Below are 27,843 nucleotides of genomic sequence, written 5' to 3'. Positions count from 1 at the left end.
CCTGGCCATAGGGATCAGCTGCCAAGCCTAATGACCAGTCAGACAGGACACCGAGTAGCAGCAGATCATTAGGTAAATTGAAACACAGCCCTTGCGGTTGAGCGGATAACACTGGCACTCAGACTCTGCCTTAAACTTCCTACAGGGACATCAGTGAGATTCCCCTGTGTTTGGGATTGTCTGCCTTTAAAAGGCAAAATGGTATTTGCTCAATGGCCTAAGAGCTATAGATGAAAATAAGTCCTAGGTTTAGTCATCGTTTTGGTGGCTCTGGTTCTGTACATTAATATGTCTAAGTTAAGTTAAGAAATGTCTCCATTTAGCATGTGGTATTTTAATATCTGATTAGTTTTTGAAGGCTGAATAATGGCTTTTGTGACAGATGTGATGTGTCACCTTTCTAGGCTTTCAGAGGGTACTAGTGAGTTTCATGACCTTTCACTTCTCAAGAGTCATTCAGACACTGAACTCTGATGACATATGGTGCAAATAATCATTTCAGCTGGCTAGGGTTGGGTATTCCCAGCACAGCATTTCAGATTCAGTTTACTTTTCAATGGTTTATTTGTAATTTCTGCTAAACCACAGTTAAAGTCATCCAGCACTTGGCTGCTAGATCAGTAATAGATGACCCTTGCCAACGGCACAGTTTGTTTTGAAGGCCAGTATAAGTAGGAAACTGAGAATAAATTGATAGGTTAAGAGGTTGTATGTGGGAACTGATGCCCATCCTCTGTCCAAACCTCAACTTCCAGAGCTCAGTGCTGTCATCCAGATGACCATGGCCAGCAGTAAAAGCTCTGTAGTCAGAGCTGAGCCTGAAAAAGAAGAAACTCTCGAAAATATCCTTTCAGAAAAAAAGAAAGGCTTCTCAAAAACAAGTCCTCACGCTTTCACCTTAGCACACCGTGGTACCGGCATCCACCATCCAGCACCTCAGGGTATTTTGCGCTTCGGCTCTCGGATTCAATCCAGCCTGGTTAGTCCTGTCCTCGCTGCGATCGTGTGCCGGGAGCATCGGCTTGACTCCGGACTGTTTCTCGGGAGTCTTTCCCGTCGGCAGCACGCCAGTCCCCTCCCTGCTGTGGCACCGCGCCCCTAGGAGTTGCACTCCTCGCAGTGGCAGGAGAGGATGTAGCGGTAGGTGGCCGTGAGCCGCATGCCCCCCGAGCACCGCAGCCTCATGGCCTTCAGCTTGGAGGTCTGGGGGCGGCAGCAGTGGCAGGTGGAGCGGAAGGGCTGCTTCAGCACCGTGCTGAAGGACACCATCGGCTCCGAGCGCGACGTCTGGCTGCAGCGCCCCTCGCAGCGAGCCAGCAGCACCATCTGCGAAGGAAAAGAAGCACGAGTTAGGAAACGTGCCCCCTCCCGGCTGCTGGAGCACAGGGAACACCAGCAGATGGCTACCGCCTTCCAGCCTGGCTGGTTTTTTATCACTGCGTCCCGCCACGCTAATGAGGGCACCCAGCCCCACGCAGTGCTTTTGCCTCTGAGTTGCGCCTGAGAGAGCGGAGGAGACAACACGGGCAGCAGGGAAAGCAAGGACTCCTCCTGGAGTCCTTGGCACTGACACCAATGAGGTCAACAGGACGTGGAGTGACTTCAGGACTTCAAATGATCACAGCCAGCCACGCTGTGGCTGCAACTGTGACTTGCTGACCCCAGATTTGTGTCAGCCGAGCCCTTAAATCATCAGCCAGACTGGTATTTCAGTGTTTTGAGTGTGTATACTCGTGAAAATGTCTCAGATTCTTGGATATATGAACACATAAAGTAGAAATATAAAGAAGATGCTCAGTTTGGTGCTTTAAAGAAGTTTCTAGCTCCCTCCTTTCACAAAATATCACCTTGAATATGTATTTGCAATTGTATGTGTGTATATATATCTATATCATTGCATCAATTGTATATGTATAAAACGCATTGCATGGCATAAGGCAGTGCAAATGTAAAAAGAAGATGAACTTGTTGCCAAATATGAGGGTTCCCTAGTGAGATTTTCCAAAAACAGTGCAGGCTCCATGTTTCTTCTCCTTCTGAGTTCACCATCTGAGCTGTGACCATAGCAAGGGGATTTCCACAACAGGAGGCACTAAGGAAGGAAAGTCCATGCAGAGGAGATGGATAGAACATTAAGCACTACATAAATCTTGGAAAGGATCCTCTAAAGCTCAGGAAGTTATGCATTAGAAACAGCTATTACCACCTTGATAATGGGTAAGTGTTGTAGAAGTTTGAAAAAACTCTTACACTTTCATGGGGACAGAAATATTAAGTCCATATCAGCTAATTCTGCTTAACCAACATAAACCTCAAAATCAGCTTATTATATCATCCAAACTAAGCAGTGAAACAGTTGTCTTTCCTACAATTAAGGAAGAACATTACATTTTAACCATGCTGCACAAATCTCATGTTTTTTTCCAGTTATCCAAAAGGATAACTACAGATGTGACACCAAATATTTTAACATGTTAAACCCTTTGTGGCTTCTTTCACTACACATTTTCATCTGACTGCAAATCTCCAAGTCATGCAAGCAGGTATGTCAAGTGTAGGATTTTCTCTTTAGTCATAGTCATAAGGAAAGATTGGATAAAAAGAGAGAGAATATTCCTAATATCAAGTAGGAAATTCCAGCACTGTCTGTGTCCATGGGAAAGGCACTGATCATCCATTGTACAGTGCTTAAAAATTACTCTTCCAAGGGTACTTGCATGCTAAATGGTTTGCTTAGAAATGTATGAATATATTAACAACTACAGTTCCAGTCAAGACAGATCACAAGGAAGATGTCTTCATGAGCTGATAATCTGTGATTGGTACCATCTTGTTTCTTGGTTAAATTAAGAGATGGGTTCTTATTGTTCCCTGACAAATTTGCCATCCTTTATGATTTGTAGCATAAATTTATGATCTCCTTCCTGTGATACTGTATATTCATAAATAAAATTAAGTGCAGCTGTTAGTAATAATATTGTGGGAAGAAAATGTCAGTGTAGAGTCACACCCAAGCTTTAGCTATGTCAAGCTCCTTAACACCAGTGTCTTTAGAGCATAGAGAAGAGGGAAACAGACAATTCTTACAGTCCTAGCACCCCATTAATGTCGGATAAAGGTCCATTTATTTCCCCTTGATAAACAAAACTCACTTCCCAGGCACAGGGCTGCTGAGGGTATTACCCTCAGATACACAGGTATCTAATCCTGCCTGCCTTGCAAAGGAAAGGCAGCAGATTGGGATGTTTAAACCAGTTGGTTTCTTTTCCAGCATCTTGACAGCTCTTATTAGGTCCCCTGCTTTGAGCAGTTCACCAGACCTCTGTCACAGGCTATTCCCAAAGATCTGGCTGAAGAGGAGGGTGAAGACCAATCTAAAGGCAGCTGAGAAAGGCAACAGAGCAGAACTCTCCTCAGCAGTGGCAAAGGGGGATGTGCAGCAGCCAGGAGTTGCTTTTCCAGAGGTTCAGAGGAACTCCAGGGTCCCTTCCAACCAATCATTCCTATGATTCTGTAATTTCAGCCCAAATATGACAGTGTGGTCAAGGTGACTTCAAATGGTCAATGCTTCTGGAGATGGAACAGCCAGTCTCTTCTGGTACTGCTGCCCTGAGGGCTTTTCATGGCGCACATCTGCTCCTGTACCCACACTTATCTTCAGAAAGACCAGGGGAAAAAAAAACAAATCCCCAAGAAACAGAATTAAGGGTTACAGAAGAGTAGTAGCAATGTAATTATAGGGTAGAATTAACTGATGTGTCCATATTTTTGTCTCAATACATTTCTCATAAACAGCTGCTTTCCTAGTGCAAACCCAGCCAATATTTATTCAATGTGCTGCCACATTTATAATTGCTTAGCAAGTCTTGTCTTTAAAAACTTGTCTTAGTCTGTGAAAGCTCTAATTTAAATCTCAAATTTTACTGGCTATTTAATTTTTCATAAGATGGTGGTCAGTATTCATATAGTATAACATCACAGAGTTGGGTTTATGCCCCGTTTTTGGATGACAGTGTAAACTCTTACAAATGGCACAGGATCAAGGATATCAAGTCAAACTTGCAGGATTAAAAAAATCCAAAATTCCCATTTTTATACCTTTTTAACCTTCTGGGCTAATCCAAAGTCCTCAGCAAAATTTAACCTCCTCCTCCTCATAAATCCAGAACAGCACCAGTGGATTCTGGCAGGTGTGCAAATGAGCTGGAAATAGCATGTGCTTTAAAAGCTTTGCTTTGCCATTTAATCAATTGCACCAGCTGCTTATTGCATGGTGTACTGCAGTGCAATAGAGATTATCACCTAAATAATTAGTAATGCTGTGATGGCATAGCACAGTGTTACAGGGGGTGTATATATAGTAAAAACGTGTGGGTATTTGTATTTTATAACCTGATACATGTGCCTCTTGTCTCCCCTCATCCCCTGCACATGTGAGCTTGTGTGTGTCACCTTGTGATGCTGCATCCAGATTAACAGAGTCCTACAACAAGGGGACCACGTGGATCTATGAGCATGGAAGAAAAGGTTTTCTTACTTGAAGTCAACTCATAGGTACAAAAGAAAGCAACCTGAGGCAATATTGGATTCTGATAATTTGAACTGTATTCTGGAAACCCAGAAGCTGTGAATTGGTTTGTTATTCATGGTGTCTGTAGTCCTCTTTTCTGCTCTCTTCAGCAACAGCAGATGGGCTGAGGCGCATGAGAACAGATTTTCACGCAGTATCCATGGCCTGGCTGCGAGCAGGCATTACTGAAAATCTCCTGAGCTACCTCATGAGTCTTCAAACATCTGCTAAATCTCTCTTCATCTGGTCTGTGTCTCTCTGGGCTGGATTCTTCAGTGCGAGGCTGTCAGTGGTAGCACACTTCTGGCACATCTGGACAAAGCACTTGTGACAGCCAAAACTGTAATTTAGGAGGCTCTGGTTGCAGCAGAGAGGCAGTCCAGCACATGGATGAAGATCAGTGGGTCTCCATGACAGAGGTCAGGCAGAATCCAATATGGTCAGGAAAGACAATACCTCACGAACTGATACAAACATTTCCTTGAAGTCAAAGGAAAACACAGTTTTTCAGGAAAAAATGGCCTTCTTCCATCCCTCTTTTGTGTCTCTTTTATACTGTAATGGACCATGTTTCTGAAGGCTTTGGAAAACTGTTTTCATCACCTGCCTGAGGCCACAAGCAAAAGGGATTTTAATGATTAAATTATATTGGCTGGATGTTTAACAGAACTGCTTCCCATGTGGATACTATTGGCAGCCTCCACGGAGAAGCACAGTGGACATAATCCTTTTTTAATCAGGATGGACAGCAAACATAATATATCTTGCAATTTCTGAGATAATTTTTGTCTTCTGTAATTCTATGTTGCACTAAGAGGGAAAACATAAGGAGTAAAAAAGGATGTCTCAGTGAAACTAATATATCACACCAAAAAAGGGCAAAGTCTCTGCTTGGCATTGTCAGCCCAAGCTTCACAATGGAAACTTGGTGAAAACAAGAGGTACCACAATTCCCACAGCTACTTCCACAGAACCTTCAATTTTTTTACTTATTTATATTTTGTCATTATATATATATATATGAACAGACATTGCATCTAGTTTTCATTAACAAGTCTAATATTCATCTGTGTTTATACACTAGATCCAGAACAGAAGCCATATGTCTACCAGGATGATTCAGATCCCTGAGACCTTAAAAAAAAAAAAAAAAAAAAAAAAAAAAAAAAAAAAAAAAAAAAAAAAAAAAAAAAAAAGAGAGAAGCCTCATTTAATGGAGTTTTCTAGGAAATGTCAAAATCAGTTCACTTTTTATGGAAACTGTTTTCATTTTCTACTTCATGAGAAAGTCCATAAACTTGCAATATTGTTTAAAAAATGTTCTTGAAACCATTGTGGAATTTAGGAAGCCAAAAGATGTGATAATATTTTCAAACACGATTTCCATTAAAGGCTTGATTTAAGAAAATCACTGACTTTTTCAGCCAGAATTGCAAATGTTTATGTCAACAGCTTTTTTTCTCAAAGTTCAGTTTTTGAAATAATATGGTTTTCATTACAATGCATTCTGTGTTCTCATTTCCACCAGTTCCACTCCTAAAGGCCTGATTGTTTTTCTCTATCATTAGGGATGCTAGGAAACAGAATTGTTGATAGGTTCCTTTCCTTCCTTCCTTCCTTCCATCCGTCCTTCCATCCTTCCTTCTGTCCTTCCTATTGTTCTTTTTTTCAGAAAAATAACCCTCTATCTGTCATCTGTGGCAGTCAGAGTTTTAAGAGAAACTCAGAGAGTGGTGGTGGCAATGTTGGAGCAGAGAAAGCAGGCACTTAGTGAGGCAGTGGCACCTCCCAGCCATCAGGCAGCACACTGACAGAGTCCTGAACAGATGCAATCACAGCTCTTGGACCAGGGAGGAGACCCCACCTAACACAATTATCCTAAAAGCCTCTGCCAGGACAGCCAGCTGAGGAGCAAAAGCCTTTGGCCTCTGGCAGAGCAGGGAGTGGAGGGTGAAGGCAGCTGGGTGGAGCATTGCCCTCCTGGACCAAACCTTCAGGACAGCTCAGGGTCCTCGGGTCTAACTGGTGCGCTCACATACCGGTAAGTAAAACCCACCCACACACCTACACTTACCAGCTTTGCCTCTCGCTGGAGTCAACTGCAATAAAATCAATATCTCACAGACAGATGCACCTCTGCAGTTCTGTGTGTTAATGCCAGATGTGCCCCAGATGGTAAGAAGGTCTAGTCTAGGCTAAAAGCAAATCAAAAGACCTCTCCTGAATCGCAAGTAGCGCATGATTTTACTAGTTGGATTCAGCAGCAGCAGGGAAAAAGTCTGTGGGTTCCTACTGCTGTGATTCAGGCAAAATGAGGCAGACAACACTGCTGAGAGATCACTGTAAGGCAGCCCACAGCAGGGCTTTTCCCTCTGCCCAATTTTGAGGCTATCAGCCCCTCTCTGGCGAGCAGACACAGGAAAAGCCTGGCTGAAGGTGCATGGTGAGGGCAGCAGCTGTCCTGGTGCACAGGGTGGGCACAGAGCACCCAGCAGGTCGTACTTTCTCTCTGTGCTCCATTTCAAGTTTTATGATCTGCTGCTACCTGTGGAATTGCCTCACCCCTGCACTGACCACGGGGAGCAACGTGCCTCGTTCTGCACACAAAGCATCTGGGGGTGTCCCCAACCAGCACTGCATCCATCTCAACTACTTGGATCCTCTCTCCTTGTTAATGCTCCCAGCATCCCTGCTGCTGCTGGGGTTTTCCATCAGGCAACATGGCAGGCATCCCTCTGTCACATCTCTGCCTCCCATCACTCTCTTGCCCAAGGCAGGGCTGGCATGAGCATTGGCTCTGGGAGTAGTTCCCTGAATGTACAGACTGTACTGACCCAGATGGAATGAATTAGGACAGGACAAAAGGGACCAGCAAGGATTTTCCCATTGTTTCCCCCCATTCTTCTTCTCCGTGCAATGAAATAAATGGCTGTAGGCTACATGTGCAGGCTTGTAAACTGTTTTGACACAAAACTTTTCAAGTTTGAAATCCCGAATGAAAAGTAATCTTGTATTTCTGTCTGCTCCTAAGCCCTACAGAAAACACCCAAGTGTCATTCTGCATGGCAGTAAAGTCCTGAAGTTAAGTGGGGGGCTGGGAGGAACTAAGCAGTGTTCTTCACAGTCTTTGTTAACTACCATTTTACAGCTTGGTTCTTTATCTCAGTGCTTCACCTCTAAAGTCACAAATTTACATGCTCCAGATTAAAGACTCATTTGAAGGAGGGGGTGATTGGGATGATCTAAGCTTCCAAACTAGCCTGTCTCCTTGGCACCCTCAGCTGAGACCCCAAATAAATCCTTAACATTCATCCTTAGACCTCTTTGAATCTTAGCATTTACTGCATGTGTGGTGTGTTTCTCCTTTTGAAAAGGTGAAAAGAGAGCTCCAATTCTTATGTACATACAAGATGTCTCCACACCCCTAAGTCTCTGCAAGCTAGATTTTGGTAGATAGGAATTTATACAGAGAAAATCACCCAGAATGGTTCATTTTAACAACTCCTCTGGTGCAGCTGCTGCGACGAGGTGAGGGAAGGGCTTACCTTGGAGCTACACTTGTAGAGGGGGTGGGTGATGGAGTCGACGTAGTGGTGCCTCATACAGCGGCTGGGGTCGGAGTCGATCAGGAAGGAACTGTCTGTTTTACTGTCCGTGTCTCCCATCATCGCCAGGAGCGAGAGCATGGAAATCGAAGCTGCGAGTACATGATTTCCCATTGTCGAGGAACTTCTCGCTGGTAACAGCAGAGGGAGGTAGAGTATTAAAAAAACTCCAAATTCTGGGAGCCAGTTCCTTTCCAGGACGGTGAAAAGTCTGGTTTAAGTGTCTTAGCCGACATTCTTCTTCTCGAGTTGGAGTTTACCGAGATTGTAATCCATCAAAGGATCTCTCTGCGCAGCTGGGGTAAAAGCAACATAAATCACAACCCTGACCAAAAAGACCGCTGGAGGAAAATAGACATAAATAATATTAAGGCACACAGGACCTTTACTACCCAAAATATTCGCTCTGAGTGATCATTGTTCCCACAGTAGGTAGAGAATATGGCATTAGGAAGGAGATGTCAGGGCCTTGTTAGTTTTAGCATTGCTCTAACCTTTCACTGGGGAGAACCTTCTTACTTTTAACATCACAAGTGATGCAATGCCAGTCTTTTTCGCTTGGTGATGTCTCTGGTGTGTTCCCCTTAAAACTGGTGAATAGTAACACATCAGAGACTTCTGCAGGTCAAAAGGACTGTGTAACCACTGAAAGTGTCAAAGAGGGGCAAAGCTAGGCTGCCTCCTGCATTACAGATAGGAATTTCTGGCCTAGGTAGCACATGGAAAGGCTGGAGGCAGGTTGAGCTGTGGCTCTAGGGGCTGCCTGTCAGTACCCTGCAGCTTCTGTGCTGCAGGGACAAGGGACACACTTAGGATGAAGGGATGCTGAAGATCCAAGCCCAGGCATAACCAAAGTGATCCCTCAGGAAACTTGCTGAGCATGGAGCTGCACTGCATGAAGAACTAGGTCTCTGGCTGTCCTGCCCTCCCGAGTTCCAAACTCACATGCACATGGGTGGACACGCTCTACTTGCTTACTTGTCAGGCAGTGCTTCCTCAGTGTCAGTCTCTTCCACATTAATTAAAGCGCAGCATCTGAAAAATACATGTATTATTCCATAATACCCAAGTACATCCCAGCTATCAATTGGGAAAAAAATATATTTACGTTGAGTCCTGTGGCTATCTACCCAGGAATCCGGATTTCTGGTCATGTTGGAGACCAGGACATAACCGCAGGACAGTCCCTGAAATGCTGTCCAGAGTTTTGTGCTGGCAGGGGAAGGAGGGCATCTCCCTCAGCTGCTTCTTCACAACCCCTTGATCCTTCTCACAAAGCCCTTAGTCTCGACTGAGGGATTTAATTTCACTTTTACTACAAAGAGCTATAGCTTGAAAGAGTTGTGACTTATCCATCTAAATACAGCCCGATGAAGGATAGTCAGAAGATACTCACAAGCACAGTTAAAAGTGCAAAGTCTTTCTGAAGAAACTTAAGAAAAAACGGTTCCCTGCTCCTGAAGAAATGCCCCTGCAGAGCCCCTTGAGTATTTAAAGATCTGATATGTGCCTTTACTGCCTTATACAAGCGTCTTTCAAAACCGTTTTCTGGCAATCCTCTGAACCGACTGATACTCATCTCCCAAACGGCCTGAATTGACGAGGCCTCCCCACCAGAGTGCTTGATGATTTGTGTTGCTTTATAGCTTGCTCAAACACTTCTGTGAGAGGAGTGCATGGCAGTGACAAACGCTTCCAGAGTTCATCCAAGTTGGGATGGCGCTGACGTGACATACAAAGTCTCATGCTGGCAAGAAGTGTTATTTGGGATGCTCTGTGTATTAGAGAGACAAAGATGCTCTGTGTATTGGACACTTCTGTTGTTGTTGTTTCAAACTATTATCCATGTGCCTAAGTAGGAAAGGAAAAATTATGCGGCTGTGGATTTAAATGATTTAAATAATTTTTTCCCCCGAGTCTGACATATGACTTGGTGTATTTTCCTCAGCAAATGTGACATTAAACCAAAAATACTACGTCTTTCCCATATAAAAAAAAAAACTTAAACAAACAACACTAAACACTTAGGATCTCAGATACATTTATGCACAGTCTCATTCATGTCAATAAATATCCCTCCCAAACATTTTTACGGGGTAAGAGAGAAACCTCTCGGTCATGGGAGCTGGGACAGAATCCCTTCCAGAAGTGAGCTGTTCTACTCTAGTTCATGCAGATGATGCCTAAGGATTATCTAACAGGAGGAGTGATGCAATTTCTTTTTTTCCTCTATGTTTAACCTTTTACCTACATTCCTACTCTTTTTTATAAAGAGGCTGACCAAAACATGCTGCTTGGCAAGGTCTCTCTCCAACATAGTTAATCAGTATTACACACCCAGTAATTCCCTCTCTGTCCAAATAAATTTACTTGATATTAGACTCTCTCATCTCATGTGTTATTACATCCAAGGATTCTCATTTCTCATTCTTTCTATCCCACTGTTAATTTTGTGCTTCTATATCTTTCCACTTTTTTGATCAGCATGATTTAATACAGTGAGAGAAATCTGGAGTCCTGGCTCAGTTCTCAAAGGCTTATCACTCTAGTTTTCTTCAGGAAATAATTGGATGACACAGAGTTTGCCTCATGAAAACACTGTGAGAAAGCTGGAAAGACACAGGGAAAAGTGTGAGAAAAGGAAAATGGCTGTACCTTCTTCAGGATAAGCACAGAACAAGAAGTATTAACACTTTAACAATCTTTTAAGATTGCCCTAATACTTCCCTAGCAAAGAAATGTAGTAGGCTTTGGCGACAATAGTTTGAAAGAGGAAAAACACTACTGTTATCACATATTTATATTATTAAAAAAAAAAAAAAGAAGGAGAGAGAAAACAGATGTAAATGTGATCCATCTTCTGTGAAAAAGCTGTGTGCATTTGTGGATAGACATACTGGCAAAAGGAGTGTGTAGGTGCATCTCCTGACATACCTATGGGAAGTATGCACATACATTTCTCAAGTACATAGGCCATGTATAATATATAGGGAAGAAAAAGTCTTAGGGGGATATTTAAAAATACAGAAGTTAGACTGTAGACTTTTGATTCTGTAGAAAAAAAGTATAAACATTTTCACATGGATGCATCACCATGACAAGATATGTTGGCATGACATTTTCCATTTCCAGCTGATATTGTGCAATGGCATTTCACTTGAACTTAGCTTTTTTGCTTTTTTTTTTTTTTTTTAAGTTAAAGATTGTATTCCTTTTGAAATGCTGAAATTACAAAATCCTAGACCACACATGATATCAGGATTGACATATGAGGTTTCCAGCCTACTCCCCTGTCCAAAACCAGAAGCAGGTACACCTGTAATCATTAATCATCATCATTGATGACATTTTGTTTCATTTGGAAAATATGCTTTTTTAAATAAAATCCACTATTTGACATAGAAAATTTTTTTTCTTCTATTTCAGCTGTGTTTTCCTCAGTTTCTTTTCATGTAAAAACTGTGGTAGACAGCCCATCTGCCAAGCTAACAATAGAGGAGGTAAAATGCTTCCTCTTCTGTAAAGAAAAAGATTAAAAGGTGACTTCATATTCTCAGGCTGAAAATTGGCTCCAAAAATATTTGGCCTAACAGTGGATGAAAATCACTGCTTCACATTTTTTTCAGAATTCACTGATATGGGCAGTACATTTTGTTAGTAACAGGCTTACAGTTCCCTTTCCATATAACTAGTTTGCAGGAATTCAAAGAGACATTAACACACTAAAAGCTGTTACAGCTGTTACCTAAAACTGCTACAGCTGTTACCTAACAACTTTAGGGAAAAATAGAAAACATCCCAGAAAAAGACCACAGTAATATACAATTCAAGACTGTATTGCTCATGGACATAGGGGTAGAGTTAGAGCTATTTTTCCAACTCTCTGTTCTTATTAGCTGCTTTCTGAATGCTGAAATAAAGATTTCTTATCATAGTTCCAGTATAATTTAGACAGTGGTGAAGGTTAAGGTTTTGTTTTGCTTTAAGGACAGAAGAAAATTCCATCATCTGGAATTATTTAGCCAGTGGCTTTGTGAGAACGTAAACAGAAATCCCCTTTTTGCTATGTGTCTTGGAAAAAATAAAGAGCTGAGCAATTCTCCAAAGGTCTATTGGATCTGTACTGCTTTTTCCCCAGAAGGTAGGAAGGGAGCAGTGGAAAAGCTCATTTCTACTTGGTATATTTCTACTTGGTTGTTCCCTGCTCCTGAGCCCCCTGAATTAGGCATGAATGTATGTTCAGCTTGGCCTTCATTTGCTGTGCATTTTTTGTGTTTGAGACTTCTGCTTGACCACGAGGGTACAGTTCAAGTCACTCAATGCTTTTTATGTTTTGGAGACTGCCAAAATCCCGTGGAAGCAGCGGTGTGTATATATAACTTAAGCCTGGCCTTGCATGCTGTGCATATTTAGTAAACACAATTACTTGGATCCTACCATGTGGTTCCCTCATTCTGAATTTGTTATGTAAACAGAAGAGTTACAAGACTACTCAGTTTCTCCAAACTCCAGCCCTAAAAAAGTGTCACTAACCATATATGTGTATATATGTGTGCGTGTGTGTGTGCAATTCACTGCTGCTGTTCTGACAAAAATAAGCCACAGCGTTCTTCACGAGACCAGAAGGGATTTCTCAAGAGCTTTATCTAATCTGGAAAAGTTTAGACCAGAAGGATTTGGGGGCTTCATGGTTGAAGTTCGGACTGGAGTGGAAATTACTGTGTTGTTGGGCAAACTACAGTCAGGCTACACTAGGTTTGTTCTCCAGGGTTAAATTCTCCACTGCCACTACAAGGGTGGCTTGGTCTGTTCCCAGAGATCCTTCAGCACCCACAGCACTCAGATGGCTTCCAGCCCACGCAACCACCGGCACCGTGCCTGGGAAATGGCTGGGAAGCACTGTGTGCTGTGGGCCTAAATGGTGTAAGTGACAATCTGAGCCATTTAAGAGAACAGTTTATGCAGCACGAGAGACAACCCCAGATGAGATGCTGTGTCTGATCCTGCTTTCTGCTGAACCAACTCAGAGTCTTCGTCAGCTTCAGTGTATCTTCTAGCTCAGTAAATAAATGCAATAATCTGCTTATCTAGTTACTTCTCTGTGGCCATTTCTGTCCCAGCAGGGAGGGAGCTGGCCTCCTATATATGCTATCAAAATCCTCTCTCCACTCTGCAAGCTGCTCTCCAAAACACCTGACAAAGTCACTGAGTGGCCATGTGGCAGCAGGTGAACACAGGGAACTCCAGTTGTTTGGGAAATGCCTCCACATGCAGCTTTTGAACAGGTTTCTTCCGATGCTGAGGCAGGGCAAATACCAAACAAAATACTTTGAGTGAGATCCTTACAGGTCTAAATAAGCCAATGTTCACCCCAGGCCATGTTGTACAGAAGGGGGTTTGCTCAACTGACATCCAGCTGTGCTGAAGCTTGTCCCTTTGACACCAAGGGGAATGTCTTCACCCATTGCAGAGAAGCTCCACCCACACCTTTCACAGCAGGTTACAGGGCAGTGTGTGCCTTCAAGGAGAGAACGCAAACAACGTGCACTCCTGGACAGAGCTGGCAGCAGATGATGGGCAAGAGGAGAGGGGAAGGGAAAAGGGGGCAGGAAGGAAAACAGACTTAAAAAAAAGGACTTAAATGTCTTCTTCTGGATGTCCACAGGGGGAAAGCCCATCTTCTGGTTCTACTGAGGTTGTGCTGTCCTACCATCTGACTGCTGATAATGCACAGTGCTAATAATGCCAAGGTCATGGGTTTCATCACCAGAGAGGCCATTCACTTAATAGCTGGACTCAATGATCCTTGTGAGTCCCTTCCAACTCAGAATACTCTGTGACTTCATGCACTGTTCTGCAAAGCCCAAGAAGATGAAAGGGACATCACCTCTGAGCAGTCAGTGTCAAACACACAGATCTGCTAGATGAGAGAAACTCCTGCAAATCATTTTCTCTTGTGAGGCTTCCTTAAATATTTTAATATTTCAGGAGATTAATACCTGTGACGGTGAGCAGATTGAAAAGGGAAAAAAAAAAAAAAAAAAAAAGGAAGACCATGGCATTTGAAGCATAAGAAACAACATAGTAATTGCAGCAGATATAATGGCAGCACCCTGGGAGCATCAGCACACACGCGATGAGCATGCACAGGACTGGCTCCTTTGGCTTCAACAGCGCAGCTCCTGTAAGGGTTCACGTCGTGGGGTCCCAGTGCATGAGATGGAACAAATGCATCTGAACAGCACTTGAGCTGGGCTGAGCTTCCCTCTCCCTTAGAAGTTTCCAGTAATATTTCCAGCCCTTCAGGTGGCTGGGAGAGGGGGAGCTAACCGTGCCTTCCTGCTAGGCGGTTGAAATAACAAACTCTAGTGGGTACTGCGAGCTGGCACCTGGCCAGCAGACAGGCACAGGCCAGCACAGAGAAAAGGATTTAATGCACTCACAATGAATAACTACTGGGGGACAAAAGAGTGCTTGTATTTTTATTCTTTCCTTTTCCTGCTTCCAGGAAACTTTAAATAGATTGATTAGGGGCATGCATGGGATATCTCTCTAATGAGCCAGTAGAGCTCTTTAATGGTGAGGTGATGCCAGCTTTGGATTCTTTCTTTCTTCTTGCACCTTGCTGAACACCAGAGTAGTCACGGTCTTGAGTCTGGGACAGAAGAGGAATACAGTTTTCCACCAGGTCATCCAGAGGGTTCTGGATGGGATCACTCCTTGGTGAAACACCAGGCAGAGTGCCGAGGTGCCTAAGTAAGGCTGCCCATCCCTCCCAGCAGGAAAACCAGCGAGGGTGGCTGCTGGCTGCAGTGCAAATGTTCCCAGCCAAGCATTAGCTATAGGATTTGCTTCAGTAGTTACCTCTGCTTTAGTCTTATGACTCAACATGAGGCAAAATGACTCTTGGCCAAATTACAAGCTGCTGAGAGAGGTCTAGGGCATTCAGGCATGTGTCCTCTACCTGTTGGAGTGTGTTAAAAGCAGGTGGCAGGTTTTGTTCCCTAGTTTTTGCATATTTCCGAGAGAACTCAAAGGCTGTAATTATCAATAGGTGCAGGAGTAGGAATGAGCTTCTTACTCTTTAATATTAAGCAAAGAATCCCTGTCACTGGGACCAGCACAGAGTGCTATGCATGCTGGAGACAGCACACGATGGAAGGGGATGTTCGCTCTTTTCTGATGTTAGGGGCAAAATCCTTTCTTCTTTTATAAACAGGCAAAATTCAGACCATCATCCATATACCTCTGATAATTAGGGGACCTAAGTATTTGGCTCGTGGTAACAATTTTATATCTTCTAACAAGGGGAGCAGTGTCCCCCTAGGTCCCACTCCCTTTGAGCCACGCTGCTATGACAGTAATGTGATTGTCACTGCCATGGTATGCTTAACCTTTGCCAAACCAGAGCTGAGGCATTAACTCAGATCCTCAACTCACATGTCTTAAAGGGCAACATAACCTGTGCTGCCTCCACACTGCTGGGCTCACATAGTCTGCAGCTCAGTAATAATGAGCATGTAAATGTGACAAGTGTGAGCCGTAACAATGATTAATGCAAAAAAGAAAACTAACAAAGGGAAGCTGAAAAATAGCAATGAGGAGGAATTCCTAGGACTGGTGTCTCCATGGCATCCTGCCCTGACACCAGAAGAGAGGCTACACTTGCCTGTGGTAGAAAAGATCTCCATGCCACACAATGGAATTCCAACCAACAGGACAAGGACTGATGGTGTCTGGAAGTGGTAGTGCCATTGCTGCCCGGATAATAGTCTGAATTAGATGATGTGAAAAAAGAAGGAATATATAGACAGCCAGCTGCTCAAAGGCTTATTACAACCTTGCTTTTATTGTTCTGCTAAGTTAGAGGTGGGGCATCAGAGGGATTCCTTACATACCACTACTGAGAAATTTTAATATGTTCCACACTGACACAGATAAAAAGGAAATAACAGCTGATCATAGCTGGAGGAGCCTGCAGCATCTCTTCATATGCATGTACAGAATATGGGCAATGTGCTCTTGGCTCAGACACCCACACTAACCTGACCCAGCTAAACCTTTCTTCTGACACTGAGCTGAGTTTCAGCAAAAGGACTGTCAAGTGGGAAGTCAGGCAGCAGAAAAAAGGGTGATCTGGGCATGGATATTCACCCCATCCCCAGATACCAGGACATGGAGAAGGACAGGGGAGCTGAGAGGCAGAACACTTAACACTGATGAAAAGAAACACGTGTTTACACAACCGACAATGATCCGGTGCAACAAGATATCACAGAGGGCAAAAGTTGAGCTGGGCTCAGCAAAAGGACCTGTTATGCATGGGAGGGTTACAGTCACAGGGGTTTTACTTTTAAAGAGTTTTTGGAAGGGTTATAAACTCTTAAGAAGCCGAAGGTTCTGCTGATGGGGTTAGGGGAAAATCCTTTGCCACAGCAGGTCACCCTGTAGCTGCCTGCCATGGGGTCCCTATGTCTTCCTTTGATGTGGCCACTTCCAGCCATGCTGAAGAGGTGGATCCCTCAAATAACAAACTACACCTCATGTAGTAAAACTTTTTTAAAACTCAAGACTCTCCTCATACTTGGGAGGACATTAGAGACAGAGGAATTTGTAATACTTGTAACACAATCATGAAATATTCATAATTGTAGTTAAAATTGTGATATTTGGGTGTGGGGAGAGATGGTTTTTTTCTACTTTCAGTTAAGCAAGTAATCCACTAGATTTGTTGCAAAAGCAAGTCTCAGTGGCTTCATGCAAGCTTTGCACCATAGATAGTCAACTCCCTTCAAGGTCCAAGAACAACCTTGAGCGCTTCCTAGTGCATCTGAGAGCAGACAAACCAGGAAGGGAACAAAGTCAGCCTCAGGGGAAATGGGGAATGAAGCCAGCTCCAGGAGGACTGCCTGTCAAATGAGTCAAGGCAGGCATCAATGTGAGCTGCCACCTGGGCAAAAGAGACTGCAATCCTGGCAACACAAGCAGGCAAGAACACACAGATGCTATCACAGGCCCCAACAGCACGTGAGAGATTGTTCCAGTGGGACAGGTAGCTTTTGTGGGAATCAGCCATGTATGAGCAGCTTCCTGGAGCACTGCTACTGCAACCTGTACACAAGGCTACACAAAGCAAGTATCCTGCTCTGCAAGGGGCAGTCATCAGCATACAGGCATCTGATCGAAACCAGGTGCTGCACAATCCCAGAAAACCTACTTGGGACACCTTCAGGTAGATAAATCAGCTTGTAACTAATCAGCAGCAGCTCCTGATTATACCCTGTCCCTAAATCAAATTGCATTTTACTTTGTAAACTTGAAACATCTGCTCCTAACACATTTGCTTTTAACTGGAAAATCTTAAAACATTTTTTTATAATACCAGTTTTGCAAGTAAGATTTCATTATTCCATCAAGACCATGTCCATGTATGTATAAGTCACACTGGGAACCCCTGACTCAAGATGGTAAGTAATCACTCACCAAATAGTTCTGTTTAGGTCCAGGGAATTATTCATGTCTGTAACTACTCACAGATATGAGTAAGATCACACAGCCTACACAAAAGTGAGCATCATTAGTAATTTAAAAGAAAGGAGGAAAAAAATAAAATAAAAAAAAGAGGTCCTGAAATGTAGATATTCTTATATTCTTTTGAGGAGGGACAACTAACAGCACAGTGATTATTACATCCATATCTATTGACCAAACCAGGCACCTGGGTTACTTCTATTAGAAAGTAACTTTGCAGTAAGAAACTGATTTGAAGTTAATTTGTCCCCATTGTTGGTTTCAAATAATCCTTTGCTTTCAAGAGAATTGTCCCCACTACTGGCTTCTCATAATCATTTGCCTGTCCTTTTTCAAAGTGCAGAGTTCCTACCTCAGCCACTGGGACAGTTACAAAGCTTTACAAACTGTAAGTAACATTTATCATATAGGAAACAATTTTTTCACCTTTCAAGAGCTTCAGAAACCTTAAAAGGTTACTTGCCATGCCATCTGTCTCAAGCAGAAACGAATGAGATGTGTTATGGGGGGGGTGGGGGGGGTGGGGGTGGGTGAGTATGAGAACACTTCAAACGAACTTGAGGGTTAGGATCAGGAATCTACCTGACAGTCCCAGGAGAGTCAGTTCACACATACACACACCATCTTGTAAATTCAGATTTGCCACAAGAAAATTGCCTCACACCCGCCCCCCCCCCCAGCACACACTGCAGCAGTTATCTAACCCAGGACTGAGATTGGTCTTCACAGGGTTCATCTTTGTTACTCTGTTATTTGCCACTGGACCCATTCATTTGAACTTCTACATGACGAATCCACTCACCTGAATCCCAGCGGGGAGACGGGGCTCTCCTCCTCAGCCGGGCTCCCCCGGGGCAGCGTCCGCTCCCGAGCCTCGCAGTGCCACTACACTGACACTTTGTCACTGGGCTCATCACAGTGGAACTCTTCTTTTGTCCCAAAGAAACAGAGAACAGTTGTGCTCGTGCCTCTGGCGCTGACACACAGGGAAATGATCCGCCGGGAACGGAGGAGAAGAGTCTCCCTCTCTCCTTCAGCTGGCGGTCCGGGGTCCTGCAGCATCCTCCCTGTCAGCTCCCGGCTGCACAGCCACGCCGCATTACGTGTCACGCTGGCGGGGTCGGCTACCTACTAAATATACCCCTCGGCATTACAGCAAAGGCAAACACCGTGGCTTCCCTCACAGGTTTCAGCCAATCAAGAGTCTGTGTTAAATCTGTCCTAATCCACAGCCAGCCCCAGCCCACAGGGAAAGCCTCGCAGAAGTTTGGGTAAATAATAACGTGCAAATTAAGAGTTGCTCCCGCGAAGCGTGACACACAAAGCTAGAAATAAATGTTGCCCGTTGTTTCAAAATTATTCCAAGCCCTCCGGCAGATGACTGGCAAGACCACAGCATGCGTAAGGAGTGATAGAAGCAAACAGTCCAGCTTTAAACTAGCTGGCTTGCCTGGGCTCATAGAGCCCCATCGTAGTGGGACAAAGAGGGTGCTGGCGATACCAGCGCTCTCTCCGTGAATTCAGGGCAGAGTCCAGTCTGTCCATTCACTCCAAAAACGTACAGCCAGGAGCAGCACAGAGCTGCAGGCAGGAGCCCCGCATGCTCACGGGAATTGATGTTTAACCAAGTTGCTCAGAAGCACACCGGGCTACCTGTCTGACTGCTTGCAGGCATCCTTTGGACAGATGATAAAGGTACAAGGATAAGAAGGAGACACAGGTATTAGAGCTGTGTTGATTTCATGTAAACACACCTTAATTTTAAAAATGGTACAAGGACAACGTGTATGTTAGAGGAAGACAGTAAGCACTCAGTTTAGGTCCATGTAATACCCAAAATCTGTAGGAATCTCTAATTTGTGTTCTTACCTTTGGTAAATGCACCACTCCTTCCTCCCCTTGAACTCTTCAGAGAGCTAAAAAGAGGTCTTGTTACTTCCAAATGCTTTTGTTCTTCTGTCCCTCTGTCACATGGCTTGCCTTTTATATTTGCACCACACAAAAGTTAGGGCTGTTGTTTAAGAGAGAGAGGGGGAGAGAGAGGGAGAGAGAGGGAATGTCAAATGGAAAAGTGCCATTGCAGTCATATATCAATCAGGGCAGCAGCAGCAGCAGCTCACTGGCAAATGGGAATTCCACAGAAATGTGAAGCTCTTGTTATCTGAGAAATCACAAAACACCACCAGCCAAGCTACCCTCTGCAGGGACTTATTATTGGCAAGCCAGCAAATAGAAGGAAATGTAAGCGTTTTTTTAATTGTTGTTATTGTTTCGGATCTGGAGATACTTACACTGTGGTATATGCAAGCCAGTGGAATATAAATCCTGAATCAAATTCCTTCCTAAACAAATGCACTGTGTGCAGGATAAAGCAAACCACTGAGAAGCAAGGTAACAGAGCTAATTGAAGAATCTGACAGTAATGATTTGAGGAATTTGATAACTGTTTGCAGTGGGAAAATATCCACAGCAAAACTACCTTTTTCCTGGATTACTCATTAATCTCCTTTTTTTTTTTTTCTGACAAGTTTTTCTTAGATTTTTTTTTTTAACTATGATTGATCTCAGATATTCTGAATTCAGACAGTGCTGTTTCACTACAATTGGTCACCTAAAGCATCTGACATTCCCTGGCTCTCCAGCTGGGTAAGAAGACAAGCATTTTCTATATAAAATTCCACTGCTTCAGACAGCCTGCTCTGAAACTCTAAAGTTTGTCTCAAATAAATTCAGAAGTTTGCTCACAGAAGAAAACATTGTCTTTCTGTTTTATGAACCTTCCTCAGAAGAATTCCACTTTAGGGAAAAAATCCTTCAAATCTTTTATTACAATATTGTGGTTTATGCAAAAAAAATATATAATTCCTTGAGGGACTGAAGGCAGAAACCATCCACTGGACAACCCCATTTACCACAAACACATCACAGCTCTGGATGCATCAAACCCTCTTCTCTACTTCCACGGGGGGAGGGCATTTCACTTCCCTGTGGAGTTACCCCTAGTCATCCTGTGGTGTTACAGGAAGCACAGACCTAAGCTGGTTAATTAAAAAATAGGCAACATAGCTGGTCATTCACAAGCTGAATCTGTTCAGAGACACTGGCCAGCAGATGGATGGGGTCCTGTGCTGATTGTGTTTGAACTCTAAAGGAAAGTCGGTGTTTGATGGATGATGTTATCAGCTAAATGTCTTATGTGGTATATGATCAAAGAACAGATGGAAATTATGCCTTAAAAATAGAATAATCTAAAAGGGCAGTGGCCTGTGGTTGAGTAAGCATCATGGAAAGAATAAATTCTTTGGCTTGCTTTGCTACAGAGTCGGGTTTGACTGGTGGGATAAACAAATGACCCACTCAGGACTGAGACTCTTGGGATGTGAGTTTTGCTGCACATTTTTCCCCTCACATTCAGTGTTTACCTTGTTTTGCCTCTTAAGTCAACCCTGGGTTTCTCTCACCAAACGTATGTCCCAGCTCTCTGCTTCCTCTCAGGTGCCACCACAGTCACCCAGGGTGGGTGATGGCTGAGCTCACCAGCATTTTTGCCTGGCATGATGAAACATCACTGATACCCTGGACCTAAACTTACCTTAAACAGACAGACTACACATGGCAATCTTTTTTAATTTAGCCAACACTCTCCTTAAAAGAGAAGAGTATTGGCCCTTTGGTCATTGTTATCTCTCTTTTTCCATAGACAAGAAAGTGATTTACACATTCCAGTTATTTACACTAAGGACCTGCCATGTGCAAGGCCTTGCTAAGTAGCTCCTGAATGAAATCCTCCAAGAGACCATAGATATCCTACTCATGGACCTTACTGAAAATGTTGCTTTAGATTTTTTTTGCTGGTAACAACCTACGTTTCTTACCTTTGTGTCATCTACACGAAGTTAACAGTATTTGTATTAATTTTTTTGGGGTGCTAAGCATGCTTTACACACACAACAATTATCAATAATACCTCAAACAGTGATATTTTTCAGTTTTTAGCATTTTATTACCACGGCATAAATTCCTAATATGGGAAAATAAGCAAAATTTTTCAAAAATTTAAAGTGACTTTGAATTTTTTTATCTCCAACTTCCAGACCCTGTTTGGCAGCCAGTGGAAGTTAATCAGCAATTAATTGACTGCACAGGCTGGTGACTTATAAACTGACACTCTCATTTGTGGCCTTCTGAATGAACTTGCACAGGATCACAGGCACAAAAGTAGAAACATCGAATGTAGCCTCCCCCCACCTCAAGAACATTATGGCCCATAACTTTTTCATAGCTGTTCATAAATCTTCAGCCTCTCTCAACTTCTGTGACTTAATCCCACCCATAAAACCAGTCATTCTGAAGAAACAAATAAAAGTGGAAAGCACAGGAGCTCAGAGCTCAATTTTCAAAGACAGATTAGACATCTGAGATGACCCCAGATATTAGATAATATTTCCAGAAGATTTAAGGTGTCTGCTCCTATCAGTTCTGATCTAAGTTCCCTTCAGAGGGGGTCTATCTCACTTTGAAGTAGTTGCCTGAAAACAAAGTTTAGCCTCTTCGAGCAGCAAATGTAGAGTTTCTATCCCAAATTGCTTTTATTATAAGCCCATTTCAGATTGACATCGATTGCAACTTTTCTCTCTGTGAACAACCACAAATATTCTGCTGGCTCAGTTAAGTTAAATATATTTTTCTTTTTAAATAGAGAAAACCATGTGGGATAACTCCCTTCCTCAAGGACTCATGCTGTAATTTTGAAGAGATGGAGATCCAACTCTGCATGGAGTTCTACCTTGGTTCAAGCCCCACAAATTACATTGGAGGCCTGCAACCCCTACTTGCAGATTTCCTTATTCCACCACAGTATGACCTACAAGACTCATCTTTGTCCTTGGAAAAGCTTTGTACTACCACTACCTGCAATTCAGTGGGATCCAACTGTTTGCCCTGTTGGCATCACCAAGCTCAGCGTTGCTTCCTCAAAGGAGCAGGATTTCATCTCTCCATCGCGCATGTGTTGTGAAATGCATTCAGACTTGTGTAGCAAAATCAATATGTTTCTTTCATCTGAAGGACTTTGCAGTGCTACCACTTTGTAGTCTTCCCCAGGCAATTTTTACATTCTGAGACATTGGATAACAGACCTCCATGTCATCAAATGTCCTGTCAGAACAGGCACTACTTGGTGTTTGTGCTGGTTGTGCCTGCAAAGATCGTGAAAGGAGTGCACATGCAAGGGCAATTTTTAAATGTAGATATATACTCATGCACAGACTATTGCTGCAAGCAGTTAGAGGGAGTGGGATGCATTGGAATGCAGTTCAGGGAAGGACAATGCTTTGTTCCATTACTGACTTGGTGAAGGGTGTTTTATATTTGGGGGCTGGCCATCAGTATTCTTTTCATAGTTTGGAATGTAGGAGGAACTGAAAGTATTGTATTGACAGTCTACAGCAAGAAGCAACATAATACTTATATAATTAATATATACCTCAAGCAGATAAGAGGCAACCAGAATTCTTAGAGGAAGTATTTTCTATAATTTTAATAATAATAATAATAACAAAATATTAACCAAATAATATTCCCAATAAATAAAATTACACACCCACATGCAGCAATGCAGGACCAGGTGACACAAAAGACTGTCTAGTCACTCGACATTTTTCATCTCTGCTTTCTCCCCGTGCTGCTTTATTCAGATTTGTTATGCCGAGATATTTAAATGCCAAAACACACGTATTTTTCAGTAACCTGAATGCACCACTTCTTTCAATGTTTATGTGTATCAATGAATGTGAGTTGTTAAGAAACAGTATGTGGGAATGTTTGTTTGGTTATTTGTACATACACACTTATTAGAGCGAGTCTCCCTTCATCTAGAGAATAAAGCTGCTATGGAAAAGACTGTGAAAACTGGTGAAAGATTGAACTATTTCCCTATCCATTTTATGACAATATGCACAATAGCCTGTAGGTTGACCTGAAAATGTGACTCTCCCACAGATTTTGCAACTCTTTTTAAAGCCCCTGCTGAGCAAGGGGCAGCACACTCTCACTGGACAGCAAGAACATGCTGCGCCTCCTCAGACTGCCAAAGTGTGGGCTCTTTGAGTTCCCTCTCCAGGACAACAATAAGATGCAATACTTCTGCCACCACAGTTTCTTGCATGTTCGGAAATTTAATTTTCTCTAAGACCTTAGCCTTGCTGTTAAAATTGGCTGAATTTGAGCATCTGGTTGAGAAACTAAAAGGAGGCACTAACATCAGGGCAGAGAGAAAAAAAGGCAATTCAGTCCTATGAGGAAAGCATAAATAAGAGAGCAAAGATGTCTCTTTTCTATCTTCAGGCTGCTGGCAGGCAGAGTGTCTTTCTTCTAGGAGAGGCTGGGGCCACCACGATCCCTATTCCCATCACCTTTGGAGAAACTGGTTGCCCCTCTCTGGTGTCCTTTACCACTACTTTATACCTAATAAAGACAAAGGAAAGTTACCGTGTTTCCCTGAATTTCGGCAACATGATGATAAATCTCCTGGGAGATTTATCCACCCTCCCTGAAGGCAGCTATCTCAGTCTCAGCTGGGCTCCTCTTATTGTTGGTGGAAATCACAAATAGATACTGCCTGAAGGGCTGTTGACTTGTTCATGATAGGACGAGGTGGAACTGCCTTTTGACAGTATCTATTTATCTCTATTAATAACAAAGAGAGCGAAGAGAGGCTGGTTCAGATTTAGTCATCCAGCTGTTGAATGCCTTCGTTAGGGCAGATGAATTCCACCTTTAAGGTTGTTTCAAATTATGTTATAAGCATATGTGGTAGATACTTAACATACCAGGTAACTATAGTTGCACATGGGCCAGTGTTAAAATCTCTCTTTGTTTGCCAAGGCTGCAGGGAAAGTTTTGCATCAAACAGTGTGGGATAATGACACCTGATGCTCAGTGTGCAGTTTGTAGCATATGTCCTCCATCTGATAGGGGTAGAAAGATTCTCTCTTTGAAGACTTGTAATATGTCAAATGCTTAGCTGAGTACCAAAGAACAGTTAGGACGTGTCCTAGAGGATCCCCAAGACAAAAAGCAGGCTGTGTTAACCCCAGTCTCTTGTAGGAAGGAGTTGCAGTCATGCCCCACAGGTTTGCAACATGGAATTGCAGGAATTTTCCCCATGTTTCTCCAGTGTTTGCATCTACACCTCCCCATGTGGGTGATACACTGTTCATCTTGGGCATCAACATCAGTATCTCTGCCCCACCACCCCAACCCACAGGCAAGAACATTTCTGCTGTTTCCTGCAGCACAGAAAGTGTTCCTCAAGAGGTCAGAGTGTGCCAGAAAGTCCTAAACAGTGTCCAACTGGCAGTTTTGCCTGAATAAAAACTGTGGGTTAATGATTCTAAATGTGGTTTGAAGTGTTTTACCTCAGCAAGGGTCAGATCCTGAGGGCTTCCTTGTAGCTTGCATGTCACTGAGCATCAAACTGTAGCTTCATTTCTGGGATGGTTTGCACTAGAGAGAAAAAACACTAAGGTGGCAGGAGTATCTCCACTTAATTGAAAAAAAACATCATTCCCTTCGTCAGGTTAGGACTGGGATTTGGACAGCATTTCCATAATGACAAAAAACTTCCCATAAATTTGCTTAGAGCTGCAAAAATGACCTGGCAAAGTACAGCCACCTACTAATAAAGGCAACCTTATTTTATTGCAGTGTCCTGCCAATACCCACACAGTATGATTTTCTTGCAGTCAGAATGCAATAAGTGAAGTGGAGGAGACATTTTTCTATGCTATTTGCCATGAAAAATTAGACCCAAATCATTTGTCTATGACACAGGTTTGTGAGGCCACTCCCTGTGCAACACCTCATGTTTTAAAAGGAAAAATTAAATGGAAGTCGGTCTCAACTAAACAATTTGGGTTAAAACTGCAGGGCAGCTTGCTGTATGGGAAGTTGCTGAGAAGAAATGCCATTTAGAGCAGGAAATTGGTGATTCATAATTGACATTAACTCCAGTTACCCTCCAATGTGCATGCTGTACTTCATGCGAAATTATTGTAAGCAAAGGAAGGCCATTCCCTTGAGCAAGTTCAAGTTAATGTTTAGGAAGCCATTTGAGTTATTATTAGGACAGAAGTCATTACAGTGCAGTGGTCAGATGCTCAGACTGCGCCCTCAGCTGCAAAACCTGTGCATTTTAATACCTCTTTGTAGGGAGGTCTTCAGACATATGGTCATTTCGGCCAATTCACTGGAATCCCAGATCCACCAACGCCCCCAGACAAATCTCCCACCTAGTAGACAGAGCCAGAAGAGAGTGTTTTTTTAGCACTCCCTGTGGGCAGCTGTCTAATTGCACTTAAATCCGTGCTGGTCTCTAGTTCTGTGCATGCAAGTCCCTTTGAACTCAGAGGAACTCCTGGAGACCCAGCAGTAGGTGGGAGCAGAGCCACAAGGACATCTGCCTGTCCTGGCAGATGCCAAAATTGCAGAGGGCAGCTTGCTGCAGTTCAGACTATAGAGTGAGACAGCCCAGGGGCTGGGTCCTCCCCTAATGAGAGCCAGCAGTGCTCTGGGACTTTTGTTGTAATCTGTCACCTTGCACCAGGGGCAAATTTGGTGCCACCACTGCCTGGTCCTTAACAGCTGGATGCTTTGCAGTTTGGCCAGTGCAGCAGAGGTGAAGCTCACTGAAGTTCCTCAGAGTACTGCCCTTTATTCAGTCCAAATGGACATATGAACTTAATTATTCTACCCTACTACAAGCCTAGAATAAGGAATTAAATAGATCTTGTTACGGATTTTAATGTGAATAAAGTTTTGGCATCTTATACAATTTTTTATGACTTTTTTTTCAAATAGAAGCAGAAACATCTTTCTAATATAGAGTATGCCTTAAGCTGCAAGTGTAAATCAGACACAGACTTCATGTACAGTATCGCTGAGCTTGAGAAAAGCACTTTAAACCCCTGCCTCATTACCACCTTTACAAAAGAGGAATTTGGATTTCTCTCTACAAGGAGAGACACTCTGCAGCCCCAGTGCTGTGCATGACCAATGACCCCACAAGAAAAGCCAGTCACTCTTCACAGCTGGTCAAGTTCCTGGAGCCCTGTTGACTCCAGAGGGATGCCCAGGGTGCAGGGGGGTGACAGGTCATGGAAAGTCAAGGCATTCGCTGTCCTTGGACTCTGCTTGGGCTGTGATAGGTAAAACAACAGCAGGACTTTTTGGGCAGTAAGGACAGCAGCTCACAGACTCAGGAGCAACACAAATTAGGAAAACATTCTTGGTGTAAGACCAGAGGTGGCAAAAGTCCTGACAGAACTGAAACACTCTGGAGTTGAAGAGGACACTGGAAGAGGGTATAAATGGTGATGTACTGAGAGTGAGCACAGTAAGGATAACAGAGGTTGCCAGCAAAAGGCAGCAGAGTCAGGAGAAAAATCCTTCTCTTGGTGGCTCCGAACAATCTTCAGTTCTGATGGGCAAAGAAACCATTGTAGAAATGTGAGTCCTGTACTTCATCTGAAAGCTAAAAAGATAAATAAGAGATTACCAAATAGAGGCTAAAAAGAAAGGAAAGTTTGCCCTCACTTAGCAGAGCTGAGTATACAGCACTCAGCTTCAGGAGCTTCAGGAGCAGACCCTTGGCAAGGGTATTCCTTGGAATTACTGCCTGGGGCAGAGCATGGAGGCTGCTACAGGAAACAGAATTAACTCTGGAGTAAGGAATTAGGACTTCCCAAGCAAAGGAAGTCAATCAGAACAGGCTGAGGCTGATGTGAGGATGTACAGAGACTATGAAAAGCACCCTGAGACTGAAGGGCAAGCCCAGTCCACTGCACTGCCCTGGGAGACACTGAAAGACCACACATTATGCACATCCCTTGGTAAGGCACAGCTATGCCCAGCATTTGGGAAGAGATGGAAGGATCACAACAGATTACCTTGTCTGGGAAAGAATCAACGTGAGCCTGTGGAGCACAGCACGGGTGAGGAGGATGGTGAGAGCACCATTAGAGGCAAGGGGTTATTCACAGGAGCCATGAAAAATGCTGTGGTGTGAGACAAAAGGACAACCAGCCCGTAGGCAAATGGCAATAATCAATTTTCAGCTGGACAGAGCTGCACAAGCTG

At 43.3% G+C, this 27,843-nt stretch overlaps 1 protein-coding gene across 7 annotated transcripts; it reads right to left on the bottom strand.

The window, feature by feature from the left end:
- Positions 1-330: 330 nt before the first annotated feature.
- Positions 331-19,705, bottom strand: NDP (norrin cystine knot growth factor NDP). Of its 7 annotated transcripts, none has more exons than XM_027881946.1 (5): positions 19,576-19,704; positions 18,509-18,837; positions 9,146-9,210; positions 8,116-8,516; positions 331-1,326 (listed from the first exon to the last, which is right to left on the bottom strand). In XM_027881946.1, exons 4-5 carry the CDS (start codon positions 8,287-8,289, stop codon positions 1,099-1,101), a joined length of 402 nt encoding a protein of 133 aa, XP_027737747.1. In that variant the 5' UTR covers positions 8,290-8,516; positions 9,146-9,210; positions 18,509-18,837; positions 19,576-19,704; the 3' UTR covers positions 331-1,098. The 7 variants fall into 7 exon arrangements, with proteins under 7 accessions (XP_027737747.1, XP_027737588.1, XP_027737914.1 ...); XM_027881787.1 differs by having other exon boundaries at positions 8,116-8,471; XM_027882113.1 differs by having other exon boundaries at positions 8,116-8,471; positions 9,154-9,210.
- Positions 19,706-27,843: the final 8,138 nt, after the last annotated feature.

This window comes from Empidonax traillii, unplaced genomic scaffold (genome assembly GCF_003031625.1).
Source record: "Empidonax traillii isolate 1590-97213 ecotype Southwest subspecies unplaced genomic scaffold, ASM303162v1 scaffold1:size7828297, whole genome shotgun sequence".
In the NCBI taxonomy this organism is placed as follows: Eukaryota; Metazoa; Chordata; class Aves; order Passeriformes; family Tyrannidae; genus Empidonax; species Empidonax traillii.
Note: the sequence above shows the minus strand (reverse complement) of the source record. Positions and strands in the feature narration are given on the sequence as shown.

What these genes read in the sequence shown, in the direction of transcription:
- NDP (XM_027882030.1), bottom strand. Translation starts at nt 8,289, where the DNA reads ATGGGAAATCATGTACTCGCAGCTTCGATTTCCATGCTCTCGCTCCTG. An exon ending in TCTACAAGTGTAGCTCCAAG is followed by an intron (nt 1,327 to 8,115) that starts GTAAGCCCTTCC and finishes TTTCCTTCGCAG; the next exon opens with ATGGTGCTGCTGGCTCGCTG.